Source organism: Lissotriton helveticus, chromosome 3_2 (genome assembly GCF_964261635.1).
Source record: "Lissotriton helveticus chromosome 3_2, aLisHel1.1, whole genome shotgun sequence".
In the NCBI taxonomy this organism is placed as follows: Eukaryota; Metazoa; Chordata; class Amphibia; order Caudata; family Salamandridae; genus Lissotriton; species Lissotriton helveticus.
Window position 1 is genome coordinate 111,436,089 of NC_136062.1, and position 23,602 is coordinate 111,459,690.

The window sequence follows — 23,602 nt, forward strand, 5'->3', positions numbered from 1 at the left end:
ATCAATATACCTGCTCCATGCTACCACTTTGTTGTTCCATTTCGCATTCCTGGAGGCCCAGGCTACCTGCTCCTCCCACCAGCCAACGAATAAATTCGCATAGCTGGGGGCGAAGCAGGAGCCCATCGCCGTACCAGATAGCTGTCTGTATATGTCATCCTGAAAAAGAAAGATGTTATTATACAAACAAAATTTGGTAAGTTCTAACAACATCTTGTTGTGCATAGCATATTTTAGTTGTCTCTTGTTCAGGAAATATTCTATAGCATGTAGGCCCTGTTCATGCTCGATGCATGTATAGAGACTTGTTATGTCTAGGGTTACAAGCGTGTAAGTTGGTTGCCAGTCTAAATTTTCCACTTTTTCAATGAAGTCTGAAGTATCTCTGATGTATGACTTCAATGAAAGTACGAAATCAAACAAATAGTGGCCCACAAATTTCGATAGATTCTCAGTTAATCCCCCTATAGAGGAGATGATTGGTCTTCCTGGGGGATTAGCAATGTTCTTATGAACCTTGGGCAGATGGTAAAAACAAGGCAGAATCGGGTTCACAGTTTTTAGAAAAAGATATTCCTCAAGTTCCAACATCTGCTTGTCATGCCATTTCTTTAGCAGATCATACAAAATGTCAGTGCTCGCAAGATAATCCTTTTTAGTTATCACATCATAACAGGTTGTATCTTGTAATTGACGCATGGCTTCTGCCACATATTGCTCTCTCGACATGATGATGATATTGCCTCCTTTGTCGGAAGGTTTACATACAATGGTTTTTCTTCCGACAGACCTTTTATGGCTAAGCTTTGTTCTTTTGTAACATTGAAATTTTTTCGTTGGAGACCTTGTTCTGTCCTCATGGCCATCAGATCCCTGATAACCGCATCAGAGAAAGTCACAATGGCATCCACCGCGGTTTGTGGAACAAATTTAGATGTAGGTTTAAAACCGCTCTTCTTTGGCAGTTGGTTTTACCTTGAAAAACTTATGTAATTTGATCTTACGGATGAATTTGTAAAGATCGATCCTAGTTTGGGTATACTCCATGTCGCTATTCGGGCAGAATGTAAGTCCCAATTTTGAAACAGACTCTTCCGTAGTTGTTAGGAGTCTGTGGGATAAGTTCACTATCATGAGATGGTCAGATGCACCTACCATCTTCCTCTTCTCTGACTCCTGGTTACCCTTGGAGTTGTTCTTACTTGCCCGCTGCCTCTTCCCCTTCCAGCCGCCACGTCTAGTTTGCCTACCCCTTCCGGGGGTTTGTTTTTGCCATCTCGTAGCCAGCTTTCCCGGATTACTTTGAATTCCTGTTGAAAAGGGGTTTTGGTAGTTGGTATTTCGGGACCTGCCGTTTCATCGCCAGATAACTCACTCACAGTGGCATCTGAGTCGGAGGTTTCTACTCTTACTTCCGGTGATGTTTTCGGCATTTGACTTTTTCTTGCTAGTTCTTTACGTGGCTGATCATATTTTTTGGAGAAGGTAAGAACCCTGCCCATCACGTAGTCCCGTTCATCGCGATCAAACTTTTCTTGTTTTCTCAATTTGATCTTCATTTCATATTTCTGTAGTCTTTTCTTCATGGCTGTCCTTAGTTGTTCCTGTTCTTCTTTATCTGTGTTTTTTTTTTAGAGTTGTTCTTCTAACTCCTCAATCTCTTTTACCACCTTGTCCCGGTCACTCCATGCAAACTGGACTAAGATTTAAAGCATCCCTTTGCATGAGTTGGCTATATGTGCAGCCCATGTTTCCAGCAGGAGGGGGTCAGGGTTCTCATATGCAGGGACAGTAAAAATTCGTAATCCTCGAGGCACCCTTTGTACCTCGATATACCCCTGCAGAGATGTCCCGGGAGACAAAACTGTACATGGTGGACCACTATTATTTGTTTTATGGTAAACAAAATTGTACTTTTGAAGAAAGATCATTATTGTATTCACACAAAGTATTTCTTCTAGGTAACCATGGCATTTCAGCAATACATTTATGTGGATAGTATATTCTCTATGTCTATGGTAACATGTCACGCACTTGCACTTTAAAAGTGAACTGAGCACAATGCATTGTCATGTGATCAAGGCCGCAGGGACGGCCGAAACGCGTCGTGGCAAAGCTGTTTTGGGGAAATAAATAATTTGAATGCTGCAACTAGTTGGTCCATGCCTCGTGTGTCCATTCGATTGGTGGAGCGCTGCTGCTGCGAGGTATTGCAGAAATATATATATATAAGAGAGAGATATAAATATATGTATGTATAGATATATATATATATATATATATATATATATAGATATATATGTGTGTTAGGGTATTCATTACGCACAATAATATATATTTACCATTCCAAGGTTCAAAACAGACGGATTTAGTTTTGTGGCAAAATATTACCAAGTTCATAATTTCATTGACTATTTACCACGGTCTCCTGTTGTGAAGGGCAATGACTAGTTTTTTATGAGAATTTAAAAAAATGCAATGAGGAAATATGAGTTGAATGGCCGAAATGTAAACTTGTAACTCTAGACATAGGGATGATCATGGAAATGACACGATGAATGAATTGGCACCTGCTTCAAGTTAGAATGTGATAACGTTTGACAAAAATACATACTGATTACAAGCAAAACATATTTTAGATACTTGTCTGACCTAACCCATGAACACAGAATAAGTGGGCAGAAGAGGTAGAAAAAAGTTCTCCATGCCTCTGCATTTCATGTAGACCGAGCTTTACTGCTGTAGCAAAAATGTAAAACCTGAATATGGGCCACCATCTCCCACAACCCATGTCCCACGCTACCTGAAAGTCGCATAATCTCTTCTAACTTTGATCAATGCTGGGCGTGGCTTCGGCGCGAGGCGGAATGGCTGCCTGTTAAGGGAGCTCCTCAAGCCGGACACTAAATCTGATTGATACCATCCTGAAAAGACCCTCTGCGTGCTGCGAAGCCCTCACGGGACATAGCTCATGGGCAGTGGCAAGCAGTGGTGTGATCTGAGCCACCGTGCCTGCCGGGTAGCTACTGAACCGATCTCTCCCTGGCGGGTCGGGTGAGAAAATGGCACTGGCCTGGTGATCGCAGATCAGCGTTCCCTGTCTGGAGCGGACGCACCATGAGCTGGATAGATGTGGTGAACCTGCTGCTGAGAAATATCGGCCGCTGGAGAAAGCGAGGCGTGCTGCAGATCGGGGTTGCCTATGCGCATCTGCTCATGGCTGTGGTGGGAGTGGAGGCTACAAAGTCCGACAGTGCCTGAGGGACCCGCGCCAATGCTGCACGAGATGCTCCCCCTGAAGTGTGCAGCTGGTGGCGGCTGGAGCGAGGCCTACCTGAGAACCTGGGACTGGCGCTGTGAGCCGGCAAGAACGGCGACGTTGGAGCGGACGAGGCGGATTTGAAGGACAGAGCTGGCCGCGGTGTAACAGGGTGAGTCAAGCGCCAGTGCGGGCTGGGCCTGGGTTGACTGGGCGGTACGGCCCTCTTCGGTTGTCGCTGCCGAGTACGTGGTGGCGCCTGGTGGGGCTCGGGCTGTCGGGTCGCTGGGGGCGCAGGATCGCAGCCGCTACCTATGTTCCCCCAGGCAGCTGCGGGCCTGCCGATCGGTGGTGTGACTGGGGAGCTCCTGAGCTCTAACAGGCACGGATTTATCAGGCTGGCGGTGCCGGGGAGCCTTGGGAGACCTCTTAGCTGCGAGGAAGCAGGGCCCTGACCGGTTCTTAGACAGGGTGACAGCAACGAGGTGTTGCATGCGGGTGGCGCAGCACTGGATGACATTGGGCTCAGCCCATGGTTGTGGAGCGCTTGATGCTCTGACTGGATTCTCGTTGCTTGTGCTTGCATTCGGGCAGTGGGATCACCCTTCTGGGATATAACACCCAAGAAGTTGTGTGCGGAAGTGGTGCTGTGGGATAACACTGGAGCAAGGATTGATGGGGCAGAACGTGTGTGTGGCTGCGGGATTGGGTGGCCTGCGGCATCCAGAGATTCCTATCTTCAGCATGGGTAAATCATACCCTAAACAGGCCAAACTGCAATTTGATAATAAGCGCAATACTCGTGCCACGGACGCGATGGGTGAACAGTCTGAGTTGTGGAATGCTTCAGGGCTGGCGGAGGGTGCGGAGGACGACACCAGGACCATATTGTTGGAGTTGCGGGCTGGCATGAAATCTATAGACAGCAAAATTGATGCGCTGGCGACTGGGTTGGACGTGGTAAAGAAGAAGGTTGATAAGCACGAACATGGACTAGACGTTTTGGAAAATCGAATGTCGGACACACAGGCTGAATCGAGGACGCACATCCTACAGATGGAAAAGATATTGGATGTAATGCGTGCAAAAAAGGAAGATTTGGAAGTGCGCTCGAGGCGCAATAATCTTCGCATTACTGGGCTTTCGGAATCTACTCCTATTAACAAAATGGAGACGTTTATAGATAGCCTACTGCGAGAGCTCTTTGGATCAGTACTCTCCACGGTGGTGATTGTGGAGCGGGCAAATCGCTCGCTGGGACCAAGACCTAAACCTGGTGCGCCCGATCAATCGGGTTTTATACCTGAGAGATCCACATCGCACAATCTTCTAACTGTTTTCTCCATGTTCCACGTCCTTGAGCCGACCTTGCCAGCAGCGGCAGTATTGTTAGATGCTGCCAAAGCGTTTGACTCGGTGGAATGGCAGTACATGTATTATGTGTTGCGTCGCATGGGCTTCCCGCCCTGTTCCTACAGTGGATAGCTGTGCTTTACACAGAACCGACCGCGAGAGTACGTGTTGGGGGGCTGACCTCCGAACCATTTCAAATACAGAGGGGTACGCATCAGGGGTGTCCCCTTTCTCCGCTCCTGTTTGCAATCGTGTTGGAACCATTAGCTTGTGTCATTAGACAGCGACACAGGGAGACCGCACTCAATTTTGATTACCGACCAGTAGCCATTTCGCTTTATGCAGAGGATATGGTTCTTTTTGTGCGTGAACCCTCCAGATATTTGGCACAACTGCTTCGGGAGTACGTTAGATTTGGTCTACGGTGTATCGCCTTATCATTTGATAAGGCCAAAGAAATGTTCCTTAATTCACCGAATGAAACAGGTTTTTTTGTGCTGCAGCCACCACTGTCAATTTTTGTTTCGCTTCTTGACTAAGACTTAGATGTTTCTGCCTTATTTACCAATGACATAAGCTTGTATATTCCATGTAGAGTTGCAACGTAATTTGGAGCATAAATTAAATTAAGTGCTGGCAACTCGATGGGCAAAATGAAGCTTTTGAAAATGGTAGGTTTGCTTTAAAGCTAAGCATGGAGTCTGACTTAGGACGACAGTGCTTCACTTTCCAACAGAATTTGTGAGACCCACATGTAACTTTAATGTTGTTGTATTGTTGTGATGGACACGTTCTAGTGTCTCAGCAGGCACTTGGTTTACCAGCCACTCCCTTCAGGGCTGGACACACTTACACTTGCACCATCCATCCATCCATCACAGGCGTCACGTCACGATGATGTGAGTCTGAAAATAAAAGGGCCTAGGTGGATGTGCTTGTGGCCACTTTATCAACAATACCAACGTGTATGTGCGTCCGTCATTTGAGGAGCATGTGGGCCCAGGTCCCACAACACAACAGTCGTCAACAAATCTAGTGTTTCGGTTATGGAAACCCAAACTCCTGCTTCAACACTTGAAAAAGGAGAAAGAAGGTTTGAAGGTGCTATAAGTATAGTGTTAACAAGTCAGGGGTCAAAAAACCTATAACTCTGTGAATGACTTGACCATTCACAAGTGAGGAGCCTGTTTTCAATATAAGAGTCTCTAAGGAAGTTTTAACAGCAGGATATCCCTGGTAGGACTCCAATGAAAGTATCAGCATTTCTGGAGGCTAAGCAGTGTAGATAACTATATATACTCTAGGTGGTTAGCAACTGTAATATTATTAGCAATCCAAAAACGTGTTCTTGCCAGGTTACCTTTATCTAATCTCGGATGCTACACAGAGCACAGTCTCCCTCTAATTTCAGTAGATAAGGAGAGGCAGGAGCTTTATATAGCTGCCCAGCAGCAGATCTGTATTCCATAAAAACTGCCCTCAGGCCTACAATGAGACTGGTGAAGAAACAAAAACATCTGACTCATTCTTTATTTTTCCACTCTATAATGCTGACACCCTAATTATTAGACAAGTGAATTTATCATCCGCAGCGAGCATATGCAGCAAGCCTCTCCATTACCCACACCAAACAAACACGCGCATGCACGCTCGCCTGTAAAAGAGGATAGAAGTGAAAACCAAGAACGCCCATCACTTCCTCAAAAGTGAATCCTACACAGAAGAGTTAAATCTGTAGAAATTAAATAAAAACAATTATAAATATCCTTTAGTGAGGCAAGAACACAAGTGTTACACAAAGTCAAAATATGTCAGATGGAACCAAATATTTTTTTCTGAATGTGAAAAGGTTGCCGAGTCCAATGCTTTTCACACAGAGATGCACACATAGGTTTGTTGGCCAGATGACTTACAGTCAATCAGACCTCTGCATAGAGCTTCAGCCTACCTTACTCTGGCTAAATAGTTAGCAATACTGACAAAGCCCACAGGCCTCACCTTTATAATTGCTGGCTTTCTCAGTCGTTTTAGGTATGCTGTACAGTATTCCCAATGCTGTGCTACATGGCTCACTAAAAAAAAAAAAGCCCTACAGAGTCATTTTGTAGGTGCACACATCACGCAGTCACAAGTCTACAAAATGAGACAGACACTTTTTTTATTTGCTGCTCCAATTCTAATCGGCAAATTAAATGAAAAAAAAAAACACGCAAAAGCTTTTGAAAAACTCGGCGATGTGTAGGTTCCTGAGTCCCTAGGCAGACAATACATCAGTTCTGCTGCACGGAGAAGTGTTGCGGGAGAAGTGTTGTGTCAGTTCCAGACTGTAGGGGGAAGCGATGCGTCAACATCCGAAGACTGTTGTGGTCGACGAGTGATGCAGTGGAAAACTTGCGCACAGGTGCGTTGAGTGGAAATCCAGACGTGCCGGAGGTCGATGCAGCGGTGGCAAACAGGCGTTGTATCGATTCTTTCAGCTGCAGACCAGTGATGCATCGATCTCTTTAGCCGCAAGGTGGTGGCGTGTGGAAATTGTTCCTGCAATTTTCCAGTCTTTTGCAACAGGAACAACCTCCAAGAGCCTAGAACTGGAATTAGCACCACTTGGCAGGAGTTCAGGGATCCTGCAGGTGAAGACTTGGATGGCCCTGAGACTTCCAACAGGAGGGAAGCACACAGAAGTCCTTGGAGAACCTTGAAAAAGTAGGATTCAAAAGCAGAGACCAGTTTTTTCACTACCCACAGACAGAAGCAGCAACTACAGGCCAACCCAGCAAAACAACACACAGCAAAGGGGCAGTACTCCTCCTGACAGTTCTTCAGCCCTTCTTCTTGGCAGAGTCCCCAATCCAGAAGTGGTCTAAAAGTCTAGGGTTTTAGGTCCAATACTTATCCCCCTTTTGGCCTTGAAAGGGCCATACTTTAAAGGAAAATTTTTGTTGTCCACAAGATCCTGCCATGACTTTGAACACAGTACGGGGGGGGTGACGGGGGACAGAGACAGCACTGTGAGAGGCCAGGCACAGCCCAAATCAGGTGTCAGGGACAATTTCTCCCACCGCTCTAGCTTAGAGAGGCCTAACAGCCTGGTGATGAGCTATCAGATTATGCAGGGCACACCTCAACAACCTTTGTGCTACTGTCTAGAGTAAATGCAAAAGCAACCTAGCAGTCTGTCTAAACCAGACTTTGATTCCACAGGCAGGCGGTGGCACAGGATTATAGAGCAAGAAAATCGGCATTTTCAAACACACAATTAAAAAACCCCCTTCACTAAAATATGTGTTTTTAAATTCTGTACTCAGAGAGCCCAAACTCCAAATCTCTAGCATTTCCCCAATTTAAAGTTACACCTGTAAAATGCTACAAGGCAGCTCCAATGATAACCTAAGGAAGGGCTAGTCCTTGCAATAGTGAAAACCTAAATTGGCAGTATTTCACTATCAGGACATGCAAAACACACCAGTACATGTCCTAACGTTCACATATGCTGTGCCTTACCCATGAAGATACCTTAGCCTACATTAGGGGTGCCTTACATGTAGTAAAAGGGAATGGTTGAGCCTGGCAAGTAGGTGCACTTGTTAGGTTGACATGCCAGTTTAAAACTGCACTCACAGACACTGCAATGGCAGGTCTGAGAAAGGTTTACAGGACTACTCATGTGGGTAGCACAACCAGTGCTGCAAGCCCACTAGAAGCATTTGACTTACAGGCCCTGGGCACACACAGTACACTTTACTAGGGACTTATCAGTAAATCAAATATGACAATCATTATTAACCAATCATAATGTCAGGTCTCGAAACGAGCCCTTTCCTGTTTTGCGCTGAAAATGCTCAAAATATTTCAAGTCCCATGAGCACTGGCGGCAGCGTGCATGCACGCAGAGAAGCGGAAGGCATATGAGCGAACTTCCGCCCCTGCGGCGTTGCCGAGTATTCTACGTTCGGAGCACAAAGAGGCTGCTTTTGGGGCATTGCTGTTTTTTTCCCTCTTGGTTCTTGGTTTCTACGGGGAGCCGAGCGGCTGGCGCCTCGGAGGAGAGCCGCCTTTGGGAACTGCTGTTTGAGGAGCTCCACAGTCAGTGCCCCGGTGAGGGACCCAGTCCTGAACAACAAAGAGCAGACACGAGTGCGGGTCCGGTAAAGGTGCTGCTGCACCCCCACTGATACCTTCCCTAATAGTATGAGAGTGAGAGAGTGTGCATATTGATATTTGGGGAATTCATGTCGGGACTAACATCCCTTAAATTCTGCGCTTTTAAGAAGCGTCCTGCTTGAATTGAAGTATCATCCCATGGCACTAGGTGTACCTCCTCGTTGGTGAGACACACGTTTGTGGTCTCTCGCGAGTAGAAAGGATACCTGTGCTGGGGTGTATGGTCGGAGCGATACCATTATCCTACAGACAGATTGTTAATACATGTTGATAGTACCTACAGGAGTGGTAGAGTGCTTTTTCTTCAGGACGGAGAGTCCATGGCTTCCTGTGTTCCAAGTGGAGGAGCACTTCTGTGATGATCAACAAACTTTTATGTTTACCAATGGCTGTTACCTGGCGCTACGTAGTCCGGCTGGGTGAGAGTGTACATTCAAGTTTAATAGACCATACCCATAAGAAAATACCGTTAAAAACTTAAGGCTTTGAGTTTTTTCTCTAACTTTGTTTTTTTGTGTATCCATTTAGCAAAGGATTGTGGATGAGCCAAGTTAGGTCTCAAACAACCTCTGTGAAACTAGGCCAGAGGGGGTGCTGGGTACGCGTCCCTTCACGTTTGGTAGGTATGAGAATATGTTACATATAGGGATGAGAACACGCACCTAATAGTATGTTATTTTCTTCTCTGTAGTGCTCTTACCGGCCTCCTGTTCTTGGAGAGGCACAATTTGAGGTGGATCAACTAAGACAACACACGTCTTTCTTTTTCTTTACAGGTAGTTACTTGTTGTACCACTATGCCCTTCTACAGAAGGGGGAAGAATAGAGTATGTCCATAGATGTTGATTGTGTGCTTTGCTTCTGTGTCGTTTCAGGTCTCTTTCCCTGCTGTTCCCTCCCTGTCCTTCCCTCGCTTGATCGCTTCACTGTTCTGCGCTATAATAGCACTCAGACTTGAAGCTATCGAGAGGTGGACCATTAATGAGCATCGTTCCGATCCTAAGAAGTTGAGGAACCCGACACACAATCACAATTTACACAGGGAGCACTTACACTTTAGCACTGATCAGCAGTGGTAAAGTGCCCAGAGTAAACCATCCAGCATAAACGAAGTGCTGCATATAATCAGAAATACAGGACGTAGAGGCAAAGGACAGAAGAAACCACACCAAGGATGCCAGGTCTAACAACACGCTACTCTGGAACCCAGAGTGGATTAGAATAAGGAAATATAAGATGTTAATTGGAGTGGTGGACATGCGAGTCTGTTACTTGGTTTGAATAGTATAGAGGAGGGAAGAGTCTACAGGGTGTTTATTTGGGAGGACATAGTCGTAGAATGAGGTTTGATTTTTTTATCAGAAAACAGGCAGATATGAGCAATACATGTGGAAGAAGAGGGTTGTAGCATTACAGGGGTATAGAAGCAACATGAAGTGCGTGTGTCTGTGGAGCCACACGGAGGGTATTGTGGGGAAATGGGCAAAAGGGAGAACAACATGGAGCATGGCAGAAAAGCAAATAGGTGAAAGATGTAAAAATAAGTCCAAGGCAGTTGGATTTAAAGGCTTTATTCACTAACTCAAACCTCCAATACAGCACAGGCACAGCGGTCCGCCTACACCTCCATCCAGTTCCACAATACCAACCCTCACTGTGTGAACTCATATCACTCTATGACCTCCGACAAAGACTCGAGCTCCAGAACACATATGAGCACACAACATAACACTTCCCCTCTTCCACACTATATATATGCAGAACATTGTTACATTAACTTTGTGATTAAAATCTGACTAAAGGAGACAGCGAGCTATTTCTAAGCACTCCACTGCAATTCTTAAAAGATTTGAATCCCATAGTCAGAATACATCTTCATAAGGAACTAACAACTTATAACTATAAGATAATTATCCAGGTTTTTGGGCTTCAAACATACCTCCCCGACCTGGTGATCTTCTGAAATGCGTTCCCTGTATCTATACAATCTTTTGGGACTTCCACAATTTGAAATTCCACAATTATTCACAACTGGTCTTGAAACACAGGGACAGGATCTACTACAACAGAGTCTTGAGACACAGGAACAGGGTCAACACTTCCCATAGGTTCTTACGGAGAATTCTTTGCCAATACACCCAAAGGGGTTACATCATCAACCCAATCATACTTTCTTGGCAAAGTACTAATCTCATTGCCCATTCTCAGAGCCTTCCCCACTTGAACCTCAAACTGTTCTCCCGCTGAATAATGCTAGGCTTTTTGCATGGTAGACTTTCCCATCAATGAGTAGCGCAGAATTAAACAACATTTTCACTACCTTCAGGGGTGTAGAGCATTTACTTTCCCATTTCCATATTAACCGCCTTTTTTTAACTTCATACGATAGCCAACGCAAAGGTCCATTTTTTTCACACCATATAAGTAATATGTTTGCTTATACTTAGCTTGTCTCATTTCCATGCAATTCCTCACTTTTCTTGGTGAACAAGAAACAATCTTCGTGCATCCTAACAACCGCATATTATCTTTAATACTTGGTGATCTCACCTTAATCAGCTCAAAAGGGCTATTTTCTGTTGACTCACATTGGGTAACCCTCTAGGTACCCACAGTTTTCCTCAATTCATCCTCCAAATCCATCTTGTTACTATTTGAAAACTTCATTATCGCTTTTATGACTCTATTGGCGCATTCAATGCTTTCATTTCCCTTTGGATGATGCAGGGACATGGTCCCGGGTACAATTCCAGTTTTCTTTTATGAAATTCTTGAAACTATGAGCCAAGAGCTGTCCCCAGTTTGCAGAAATAATATCCTTTGGCAACCCTCCACGGACTAAAACCTCTCCTAACAAACACAACGATTCTGAATCTGCTCTTTGCACCACTTTGATTTCAGGCCACTTGGAAAAGTGATCAACCAGCACCAGAATATGTTAGTGCAAACCATTAACATCTTTCACAGGTCCAACAATGTCAATCCCTACTTTTTCCCAAGACATAATCTGGACTGCAGTAGGGTGCAAGGGTGGCTTAAACGTGATTATGGTTCTGTCGGAATTAATACACTTCACACACTACCCTCACCACTCTCTCAATTTCCTTATCCACCCCTGGCCACCAGTATTATTATTTAACCCTACACTTCGTTTTTACTATAACAAGGTGAGACCCTCATAGCAAAGGTTTATAACCTTGTTCCAGAATGCCCATGGCGGATTTAACTTGCCACCTCTAAGCAACAACTCTTCTTCCACGGATAAATCATTCTTTACTTCCCAGAATGGAATATGGTCTTTACACAACTGAGCTTTCTCTAGCCAGCCATTTAGGACATACCTAAAAACAGTAATACACATATCACCATGAGAGATGGCATTGGCCAATTCCTCACAACCAAAACTTTGTAGTTCTCCTCAAAAACTGTTGCCACCAACTAATCCTCCCAGTCATTCTTTACTTCACAATCCACTGATAACGGAAATCTGCTTAAAAAGCCTGCTATCTTCTTACACACCCCTGGCATGTACTTTATTTCATAAACAAAATCTAACAACTGCATAGACACACCCAAAATTGTAGGAGACACACTGCTTAAACCTTGTGATGTGAGGACCTTTTTTGAGAGGTTTGTGGTCAGTCCTTACTATAACTTTAGTACCCCAAATGAACTGTCTAAAGTATCTGAGCCCCAACAAACACCCCAAGATCTCCCTCTCAATAATGGAGTACTTTTCCTCAGTTAGGGTGAGTGTGAGGGACGCAAAGGCTACAATACCCTCTGTTCCATCTTCCTGCACCTTGGACAGTACCGCCCCTAATCCCTTTCCATTTGCATCAGTGGTGATGAAACTCTTGAGCTTGGGTTCAAAACCTTGAAGGCCAGAACCGAGCAAAAATCCCCCTTAATGCTGTCAAAACAGAATTGCCATTCATCTGTCCGTAAAAATGTGCACCCCTTCTTGAGTAGGAGGTAAATAGGAAACATTTGACTGAGAATTTATAAACAAACTTGAAATAGAACTGAGCTTATCCTAAAAAGGATCTTACCTCATCCTTACATTGGGGTATAGGGGCCTTAATAGCTTCAACTAATTCAGACTAAAGATCCCTTTGGAGCTGATCTCATGCCCCAAATGTGTTTCAGTATTCCTCTCAAACCTGCACTTGGGGCTCCTCAGCTCTCAACCCATAAAGCTCCAACGTTTTTAACACTTCCAGCAAAATCCCATCATGTTCCTTCCTACCCATGACCTAGATGTCAACCGGGAAGAAAATTATGTTTCTCATGTCCGTTAACAATTGGTGCATGAGTCGTTGGAACATGGCGGCGGCTGACGCCAATCCATAAGGAACATGCCTAAACTGGAACATACAAATCGGGTTAATAAATGAGGTAGGTTGTTTGCTGCTCTTATGTAGAGGGACCTGGTAGTACGCTGAAGTCAAATCTATAGTGGAAAACCATTCCATCTTCCTAGTAACTGATAGCAATTGAAAAATCCTGGGCAGGTGAAACATTTCCACATAAATGTTCTTATTAAGTTCCCAGAAGTCCACACACAAACGGATGTGGCCACTCTCCTTCCTTGCCACAACAGGGGGGTGACCCAGTCTGATGACTCGGCTTGTTCAATTACTCCACTCTCCACCAATTTGTTGAGCTCATTAACTACCCATCCTTAACACTCATAGGGATGTTCCTTAATTTACAGGGGCAAGCATATCCTTTCAAAAATATTTTGAGGGCAAAACCCTTAAGTTCCTCCAATGAACCAGTAAAAACCTTACGCAAATTTCTTGCAAATTCACTGCTTTCCTTCCTTTCACTGCCCACACTTAAGACTGGATCTGGACTATTGGAGTCGAGAAAGATGCCCAACTCCCCTCTATCCCACCATCCCAGAACACACAGACCAGGCATGGAAACAAAGTTTACAGTCTGCTTGCCTCCCTTTTAACTCAAACAGCTGCTTACAACAGCCCAATAAATCAATAACCCCACCCATGTAACTCTGTGGGTGAACGTCCGGCCTCTTAACCCCTAAAACTATTTTCCCAAAGAATAAATCCAACCATATGTCTTGCTTAATGATGGTGTCAGGCGAGCCAGAATCTGCTACCAGAGTCACTTAAACACCCTCTGCCACCAACTTACACACTGTTTTTTAACTGTGTTTGCCATTTACCCATTTCACCTTATCATGTATGCTAAGAACTTGAGTCATCCATATCAGAACTAGGCCTCACCTTGATCACACTCTTCGACCACACACTTTACAGACTTTGATTTGCAACACCAATGTGCAAAATGTCCAGTGATCCTACATTTTGCACACTTCTGGCCCAAAGCAGGACGTTTCTAATCCTGGGCCAAATGAGAGGTGCTACCACACTGGTAACATATTCCCCTCAAGTCAGACATCCTCCACCTTGGGTTCTGCTTTCCAACACTTTTCTCCTCGTTAAGACTCACTTGGTGACCTTAGCGGAAATTCCTTCCTTAACAATTTTGACTATATCGTCACCACCTTCCTTTTTACTAGAAGAAACCACAGCTTTCGTACATCTAGAAGTAAGCTCAGATTTGCTAATTATGGCTGTAACTTTCTGTACACTAGAATCCCCATGGACCCACAACTAATCTTCAACCCGCTAAATTTACAAGACAATGCCAACTTTCTTAAAGCGGCCACATAGTCCTTTATTTTCTGACTCGGACCCTGTTTATGATGGTAGAAATTATACCGATCCAATCAATAGCCTTTCACACTGTAGGCGCAAATTAAGCACCTAAATCTGCCCGGGCTTCGGTGAATATGTCTCCTTCATCCCCAGAGCGAGGTTTCCCCCAGGGCCAAGACAATGCAGAAGAATTTTCTTCTGACTGGAGACATATCCTCATTTTCAAAAGTTAATGAAGTCATCTTTTCATTATTCCCTCCTCAAGCTATTCACTACATCATCTTTCATCATGAAAGACTGCAGAGCGGCAAGATTCATTGTGGTCATAGCAGTATAGTATTCACAATAAATAACCACAAAACAGAAATAGGGACCCACACCTAAACGTGCTGAAGCTAAAATACAGAAATCACCTTTTTACTATAGAACAAGTCACTTCCAACAATTCTGCATTTAGTGATGAAAACTAGTTCCACACTCACAGTAGGTGTGCGTGTCACTGTGTACTAATTGCACCTCGGGAGATTCTCTCTGGCTAACACGCAAAGGTAGGTGTGCGTATCACCCAAATAATTATCTCCAAGCACCAATGACTAACCTGATCCTCGACACACAATTCATGTCAGGTGTGCATGTCACCAAGTTTAATTGACGAACATTTCTTCTGGGACAATACACGTGGTATGTGTATCACCAGAACAAAAGCTGTATGAACCCAAAGGTTGCCGACACAGTAATAGCTGTTGCGATCATGTGTGGAAAAAACACAAAATACACAAACAGTGCTGGGCCCAATCCAAGATGGCCGACATTGTATGACAGAACATGCTTGCTGTAACAGTCAAAACATTGATACGCCCGTGAGAAGATCACACAGGGGTAATGAATATGGCATGAACAAGTGAACAACCCATCCACAACAAAGTTGTACTTGCGAGGTACCTCCTTTGCAGTCTTCATTTTAAGGTGGAGTTCACAAATGGTCGGGTGGCTCAGAGTATGGGTTTGGAGCGGTTTGAGCCACCCATTGCCATAACTGTAATGATGAATCAAAGGCATTTGGATTTAAAAGCTTTATTCACTAACTCAGCCCTCCAATACAGCACAGGCACAGGGGTCCGTGTCCACATCCGTCCAGCTTCACAATGCCAACCCACACTGTGTGACTTCATATAGTTCTATAAGCTCGGGCAAAGACTCGAGCTGCAGAACGCATATAGGCACACAACATTACAAGAGACAGAATTTGGAGCTCGTAGGAGGCAGAAGCTCACGGTTGAGAAATCATTGTGGGGGGCACACGAGGGCAAGCCCTTCACAGAAGGAGTCGGGAAGAAGCACACAGGCAAGACAAATCAGCGCAGAGGGTGGAAGAGAAGTACATGAGGGAGATAGCTGGAAAACACATGCAATCTCCTAGAGTGCTATAACAAAACGAAAAATGTAATACCTGAAGAAGCGAGCAATGGCAGGAGACTGTATAAGGGCAATACTCCAGGTAAGGGACAAGGAAAAAGCCACAGGAGATAACCCCTAAACACAGTTGAGACCTGGGTAGTTAATGTGTAACAAACAACGCCTCAACAGGTAATATTTGTAGGCAATTATGTAAAGTGTAAACAACAATTACAACAGAAAGGAGACATCAATAGTTTATGAAAATTATATAGAGCAGTCTATATTTAAAAAGTTATTAATACAATTGGTGTGTTAGCACTATTTACATTGTATGTGGGGGTAACCCAAACATTCGTGGGCACATCAGTGCTCGTGCAGGAAGTGAATGGCGCAAGTGACACGTGAAATAGCATGAGGAACAGTGAAAACGTCACAAATTTATGATCCAAAGAATGGCCACCTTTCTGTTGTAATTACATCAGGTAAGGGACAAATATCAGAAGAACAAGGAAAGCCCATGCCAGCTAACAAATTAGAAGCAAGCAAATAAGAGTGGCAATGAAGCCAACCAATGTTAAGTACTGGGTGGGCTCTAAGCCACTCTGTAAGCATATCACAGTAGACCGTGCATGGACTGTCTAGTAGGCAAGACATAAACATACAATACTTCAAATACATCTACAAGCGCTGTCAGTGTGATGAGATGTCAGCAGTATTGAGAATGATCACACACTAGGGCACATCCCAGCACTAGGCCAACCTTTAATGTAAGAACTGGTTGAATGCCTTGGTTAGAGACCCCAAATATTTTAAAGTGTGAAGCGGTAAGACGTGGGCTTTAAACAGGTCCAAAGAGAATTGGTAATTTGCCGATGGCAGTTTATAATTAATAAAGTCTCCTGTGGGTCTCAAAATGCCATGTACTTCTTTGAATCCAATCAGACAACGGGGAGTGCTCTCAATTCCATGGGTGTGAGCCAGGTACTACAGTATTGCAACTACAGCTGACAACTAAAAGCTCACAGCAGAATGTAAACAATAAGAATCAGGCAGTTGTCCATATTGGCCAATATGTCATTTCTAAGGGGCTTAGGCAAATACAGCCCCTGAAAAGCTTTCCTTTGAGACTAGATCATTGATCTAACTACTGGCCCCCACGTGCTGCTCCTTTAGGGTACAGCTAACCTATCAATATTCATAAACAAGCCAGATGTGTCAAATGTTCTAGGGTTGGATGGTCCAGTGCTTAGCGTGTGGCACATACAAAGTGTGTCTGAAAGTATCACACCAAAGTTCTTAAAGATACAATCCCTCAACATTTTACATTTTGTTGCAAAGATCTCTGTAGGACACTTCTCTCTGTTACTTTCAGCCCAGGCCGGACTGGCGTTTTATCACACTGGACATTTTCCCAGTGGGTTAGTGGCCTTGGATGCCGGTTTTGAAAGCCCAGTGTTCTTCCTTATACCCTGTTACACCCTAGCTTCCAGACATTAATTGCAGCAGGCATGGGGCGGTTTCAAGAGTGATAGAGAAAGAAAGAGAGAGAGGGAAGGAGGGAGGGAAGGAGGGAAGAGAAGGGAAGAAAAAGCTGACAGAAAGCTAACAGAAATAGAGAAGAGATGGGAAGAGAAAAAAAGAAAAGGGAAGAGAAGAGAAAAGAAGAAAAGAGAAGGGAAGATAAAAGAGAAGAGAAGGGAAGTGAAAAGAAAAGAGAAGAGAAGATAGAGAGAATGGATCGATGGCAAGTGAGAGACTGCACTAGGAGTTGGAGGGAGCCGGGCTAGTTTGAGCATTTTTACTAGGGCTGCTTTTAAATACCCAATGTGCCTCTGCTAAAAGCAGTCACACTACTGGAATCTGATGCCAATGTTCTGGCTCTTTTCTATAAATATTCCAAAATAATGTGTCAGGGTTTATGGGATTCAAATTACCATGATTCTTTTTTTTAATGCTCCTTGAACAGAGTCTTATAGAGATGAGCCGACTTACCACTCTCTTTTCCCTAAAGTCGATGCCCACTGTTGTGATGAATTTGGAGTTAAACTTTCCATCCGTGTATTGGAAGAGAAAACTCGTCTTTCCGACTCCCGAATCTCCAAGTGCCAAGAATTTAATGAGGTAGTCGTAATCCCCATCCGACATGGTGATAGTTCAGTTATTGACCTGCGAGATGAAACAACCATGGGTTAGTGATTTCAAGGTTTAAATTCTAACTTAGAACACTTAAATATTGATCAGTGACTTCTGCAGCAGTGGAATGGCAAGTACCTCCCTTTCTCAAAGATGGGATCCACTCGACACTATCCTCTCATCTCACTGTCACTTACAAACTGAAGTCCTCATGCATTCATTCCACATTGCTAAAACAATACAAATTAATAAACCAGCTGAAGGGGATTTACCTCGTTGAGACTGCTGGAGGCACCCACAAATGGAGGACCTGAAAGGAGGAGTCTGGGATAGGGAGTGAAGTGACAGATGCAGTTGATCAGAGTTGGGCGTTATACCACATGATGATGATGTGGTAGAGAATAAGAATATATACCATAGGATGATGCACTAGAGGTGGATGGCATCTGATCTCGGTGGAAGAATGAGGATAGCGACAGGGACAGCTGGAGTTTCAATAGTGCGGACACTGATGGGAGATGAGACAGGCTTGACCGTTGCCAAGAAAGATTGTGATACAGGCTTTTATGGATGGATACATGCAGAGGAAGGGACACAGACGCGGACAGGAGGGCATGTATGGTGCTTTATTAGGGGTGGGCAGTTCTAAGGAGAAAAAAGACAGCAGTCTTCACAGATAGGAGGGAGTGGGTAAGAGAGGATCTGATTTGGAGTAAAGAAGGAGGTTAGAACGGAGCTAAATGAGTGAATCAGAGGTATAAAATGCATCTCAAAGAAATAGAAGATAGGGCCTGGAATGGAACAATGCAGAAGAAGCGGAGGCAAGATAATAGAGAGATGTCAGGGTAAAGAAAGGAGTGATGAACAGTGTTGAAGGATTTATGGACAGAATCAGGAAATAATAGAAGCTCGCTGAGATATGAAAATAAGAGAAAGAAGGCAGGCGAAAGGTGCACAAGGGAGAGAAAAGACAGGCTTCTAAAATAATGCACTGGACAGGAGAAGGACCATAGGCTGATGAAGAAGGAGAGATACAGTAATAGATTACAGAATGAAGGTAGGTACAGAGGGATAGTGGTTGATAATGGAGTATACTGTATGGGAGGACAATGACACGGTTCCATTTCAGAGTCAGGGGGAAGATTCATGGGGGACTCAATGTTGTCAGCAGAGGTCCACAATTGATTATGGGCCACAGTGTCTTAGTGAAGCAATAGGATCATATAGAGAGGGAAAGAAAGAAAGCTGGTGGGAGAGCTCTGTCCCCAGGAACCCAGTATAGTGGCAAGGGATCTGTTCTACATAATTATAATGCAGGTATGGAAATTCAGAATGACTAAAAGATACATGTAGCAACCTGGACTTTAAAAATTACAATCACCAAGGCAAACCAGCAGTTCTTTCTGTAAGACTTGGACAACACACTGCATCTGTCAATATCACCTAGATTATTTAAAACATCTCAGTATAAACGGTGTCCTTATTAGATACGCGAGAGACACTATTATTCAGGCTTCAAAGACAGCAAATCTCAGTCCATCCAGGACCCAGAACCCTCAAAATGAAACATCCCACCTGGGCATTTATTTACCCTCCTTCCTTGCAGCCCGACATTACGGCCCTGGGCACGAAGGTTTGAGTCTTTTCATCTAGAGAAACGCTACAATATGTTTTAGCAAATTAAATCGGTACCACTTCCTACAGATACATATTTATCACCTGTCTCTGACATGCAATACAGGACTCTCAGTTCTTTATTACTCGAGGTGTCAAAAGGAACATAGTTCTCAGCGTGCATTTGTTTTAGTAGCTGTTTAAAAATAAAGTTGTATGTCAGGAATCAAACTGGAGTTCCCTTAGTCTTCTGGGAAACGAGCCAACTTGTAGAAACCAGTCTGAGCTTAATTTACTTAACAGAAGATGGAGGTCAGGCAATTCCCAAAACGGCCTGGCACGGTAGTCTGGTTAGATCTAAAGCTAGCCGGTATTGCCGACGTCATCATTGGCAGCTATGTGGGAATTACACGCAAATTCTTTTAAAGTTAAAGGCCGCTATTTAAAGGGCACAAGACGTAAAACATTCCGTACGTTTGTTTACCAAACTGCCAAAATAAGAATATTGAAAACGTCTCCTGCAGACTGAAGTGCTATACTTTTAATACAGTAAAACGCTCAATTCTGAAAAAATTACTCATCCAAAAAACACAAGCTACTTTAGGATACTGTTAAAATCACTTTGTTCTGATATTTTCTCCACAGAATAAGAAAGAATGGATTAACTGAAACTAATAGGTCACGAAAAATACCGATCTCTTTAGTTATATTTTCCTGGTTCCAGCAGAAGAAAATCTGACACATTTTCACAAAAAGTAATGTATCTGTTAATTAAAAATCAATAAAATACTTTGAAATAAAAAAAAGGTGAGTTTCAGAGACTTTGAGAAAGTTAGAGTGATAAGTGACCTTATATAGGTCATAGGCAAGCAGTGACGGCTCCACCGCTAATGCGGAGGAGCATCGCCCCACTGCTCTGCTTTTAAAGGAAACTTAAAATGATATTAACTCGAGGTTAGTCACCCAGGTCCTTGTCAGCAGCAGGTTGGACTATGGAAATGCCCTCTACGCAGGAGCCTCGGCCAAACTCCTGAGACGGCTCCAACGCATCCAGAACACCTCTGCACGCCTGATCCTCGACATCCCTCGCCGCAGCCACATCACACCCCACCCGAGAGACCTGCACTGGCTCCAGGTCAACAAGAGGATAACCTTCAAGCTCCTCACCCACGCACACAAGGCACTCCACAACACCGGACCAACGTACCTCAACAGATGACTCAGCTTCTTTAGCCCACTCTGCCACTCCAGTTCAGACATGGCCATATGCAAATCAGTCTGACCCGGTTGCTTATGGGAACAGTCCAGCCCGAACTGCCAAGCCATGCCTTCCCTGGACCGGAAACAAGCTTCAGAGGACCGGTTTCTGGCATTTCAGCCGTCTTCAGCCCGGCTTGCTTGAATCCAGTGGCAAAGTGAGCAAGGGACTCCCGTCTGAGCATACCCTGCCAACTTATGGCGAACAAAGTGGTACAAAAGGGGGTGGTGATGGACCGAGCATCTGAACCAATCAAACACTCACACCCAGTCAACAGATCTGGGTTTAATCCATCACCGTTCTTTAGCCCACTCTGTCACCCCAGTTCAGACATGGCTATATGCAAATGAGTCTGACCCTGAGCCTCATGGGAACAGTCCAGCCCGAACTGCCAAGCCATGCCTTCCCTGGACCGGAAACAAGCTTCCGAGGACCGGTTTCTGGCATTTCAGCCGTCTTCAGCCCAGCTTGCTTGAATCCAGTCCCATGAGGAACAGGGTCAGACTGATTTGCATATGGCCATGTCTGAACTGGGGTGGCAGAGTGGGCTAAAGAACGGTCATGGATTAAACCCAGATCTGTTGACTGGGTGTGAGTGTTTGATTGGTTCAGATGCTCCGTCCATTACCACCCCCTTTTGTACCACTCAAAATAAGAAAGGCATTGAGTGCTGGTGGAATCCAATGGTTAAAAGAAACATCATTAATAATTAGGTTCACATGAAAACAGGGCGCAGAAGAGTCTAGAAGAGTATAAAGTTGCGAGACCTGAACAGGAAGAGCTTTGTAAGTGGCTGTACCATGTAAGAGAGGATTGATTGAAATAAATATTATCTTGTGGTCAGACCAAAACAATTTAAGTGTGGAATTGAACTGGACTAGATCAGGATTTGCAAAAATAAAAAAAGCTCATGTGACCAGTGCAGTGCGTGGGTCCTTCTACAATTTAATTTAGCTCAAGAATGGTGCTGGATCTGGACATGTCTTGTGCATTGCTAGGACGATAGTCATCTATTTTAATTTTGAAATATCCAAACAGAATCAATTTGTCATTTGCAAGTGTTAGAGATTTCGTAAGGCCAGAAAGGGAGTGCAACAAAAGCAATACTCAACGAGTCTGGAGGTCTATAAACGTAAATAAATGTATTATTGCAAGTTGGTCTGATAGTAGGATTGAGTAAGAGAATTCGGCTGCAAGTTTATTACCAATCGAGAAAGTGGAGATCTAAATGAGGTCTCAGCTAATTGCAGCCACCCTGCCTTTAATACAACTGGAGCCAGCGTGCTCTTTGCAAGTAATGTGATAGCATGAGGGAACTGCTTGTGCAATATCAGAGCAAGAGTTGTTCTTTAGCCATGATTCTGTTACAAACATTACATCTACATCAAGTTCAATGATAAAGTAATGAATATCAATGTGTGCTTGGAAATGTAGTGGGCGTTCAGAAGAACACAAGATCAGGTGAGGCAACAAGAACGGTTTCTTTGGGACGGTGGCATGAATTTGCTTGATTGGAAGTGAATGACAATCGATAGGATTTGGACTGAAATTGTAAGAAGTGATAAGAAATTCACAGGTAAAGGGCACTTCGCACAGGGAATCTAGTTTTAAGAGCATTTAAAGGTAAGAAGGAAAGAGAAAGAAAGACTACAGGTCTTATTTAGAATTTGGAAGATAGGATGCTCTGTCACAAATGAGGCGTATAGCCGGTCAGCCTTACTACAAGTGATAAAAGCTATAATGCACTTGTAATATGCTAGGTGGAATATCGGTCATGTTCATTAAAGACTATCCCATCCGCCAAACTCTAGATAAGGCCCTACGTTTTTTACTCACCAAAGAGGATTGTAGAAAGCAATACTGGCAGCATATTCTGCCCATATGATGCTCGGATTGGTACAGACAGACTTGTCTTAGGCACGCTTTTAATAGGACGGCTGCATGTCCGTATGGGCTTATGTACTCTGTACAAAATATGGTGGGAAACAGGACCACAGATTTACACGAAAAATATGATGGGGAACATGTCTAAGCTGGGCAAAAATAGACACATTTATGATGCAGTAAATGCTTGTGGAAAGGTGAGAGAGACACACTTTTAATGGCTCAAGTGGGCTTCGCTGCATAGCTCTATAAAGTAAGATGAGATGGTTGGATGAATATTACCAAACATTTATGAACTCAAATACCTCTTCACCTATTTCAGCAGCGCACATGCTTGTATAAAGCTCGGTTTAGAAATGGAATTACGCAGTGTATTCGACCCATCTGCAGGAAGTAAAAAGCTCTAGCTACTGCACTTTATTACACTGTAGGACTGTGAATAACTCTAGCTGGAGGAGCTGGGGTGTCAAAGACTAAATCTCAAATAAATCAAAACAGTTAACGAGATGGGGAGGAGCTACGCGGGCGTCCAAGATGGTCGCGTGAGCAGAGAGCTCCCGAGACCCACGCCGCCCTCTTGCGAATATCCTCAAGATATCCTGTTTACGATTATGGGCTTTTGAAGACCTACTCTCGCTGATTTCAACATCCTTTTAAAATTTGAGTTTGGACATCGGAAACCGATTCTATGCCGACTTCCACTTTCTGGGCCCACCCCTGACGAGACCGGGGACTCAGCTGCTTCTTGGGCCGGGGAGTAAGTCAACAACAACGGCCGGACGGACGTCCCCCCAGTCGGCCTCAGTCTCGCTTTCGGTTTCGATTTCTCCTCGGACTCTTGAGTGACTATTTAAC

General features: G+C 44.2%; 1 protein-coding gene across 4 annotated transcripts in view; it reads right to left on the reverse strand.

Annotated features, from left to right (window-relative positions):
* The window catches only part of RAB27A (RAB27A, member RAS oncogene family), a 533,740-nt gene that overhangs the window by 95,281 nt on the left and 414,857 nt on the right, over positions 1-23,602 (reverse strand). For all 4 annotated transcript variants that reach the window (XM_078684858.1, XM_078684862.1, XM_078684859.1 and 1 more), the window contains one exon: positions 17,851-18,024. In XM_078684858.1, the coding sequence (XP_078540984.1) occupies positions 17,851-18,003 (153 nt within the window). In that variant the 5' untranslated portion in view covers positions 18,004-18,024. The remainder of the gene's footprint in view (positions 1-17,850; positions 18,025-23,602) is intronic.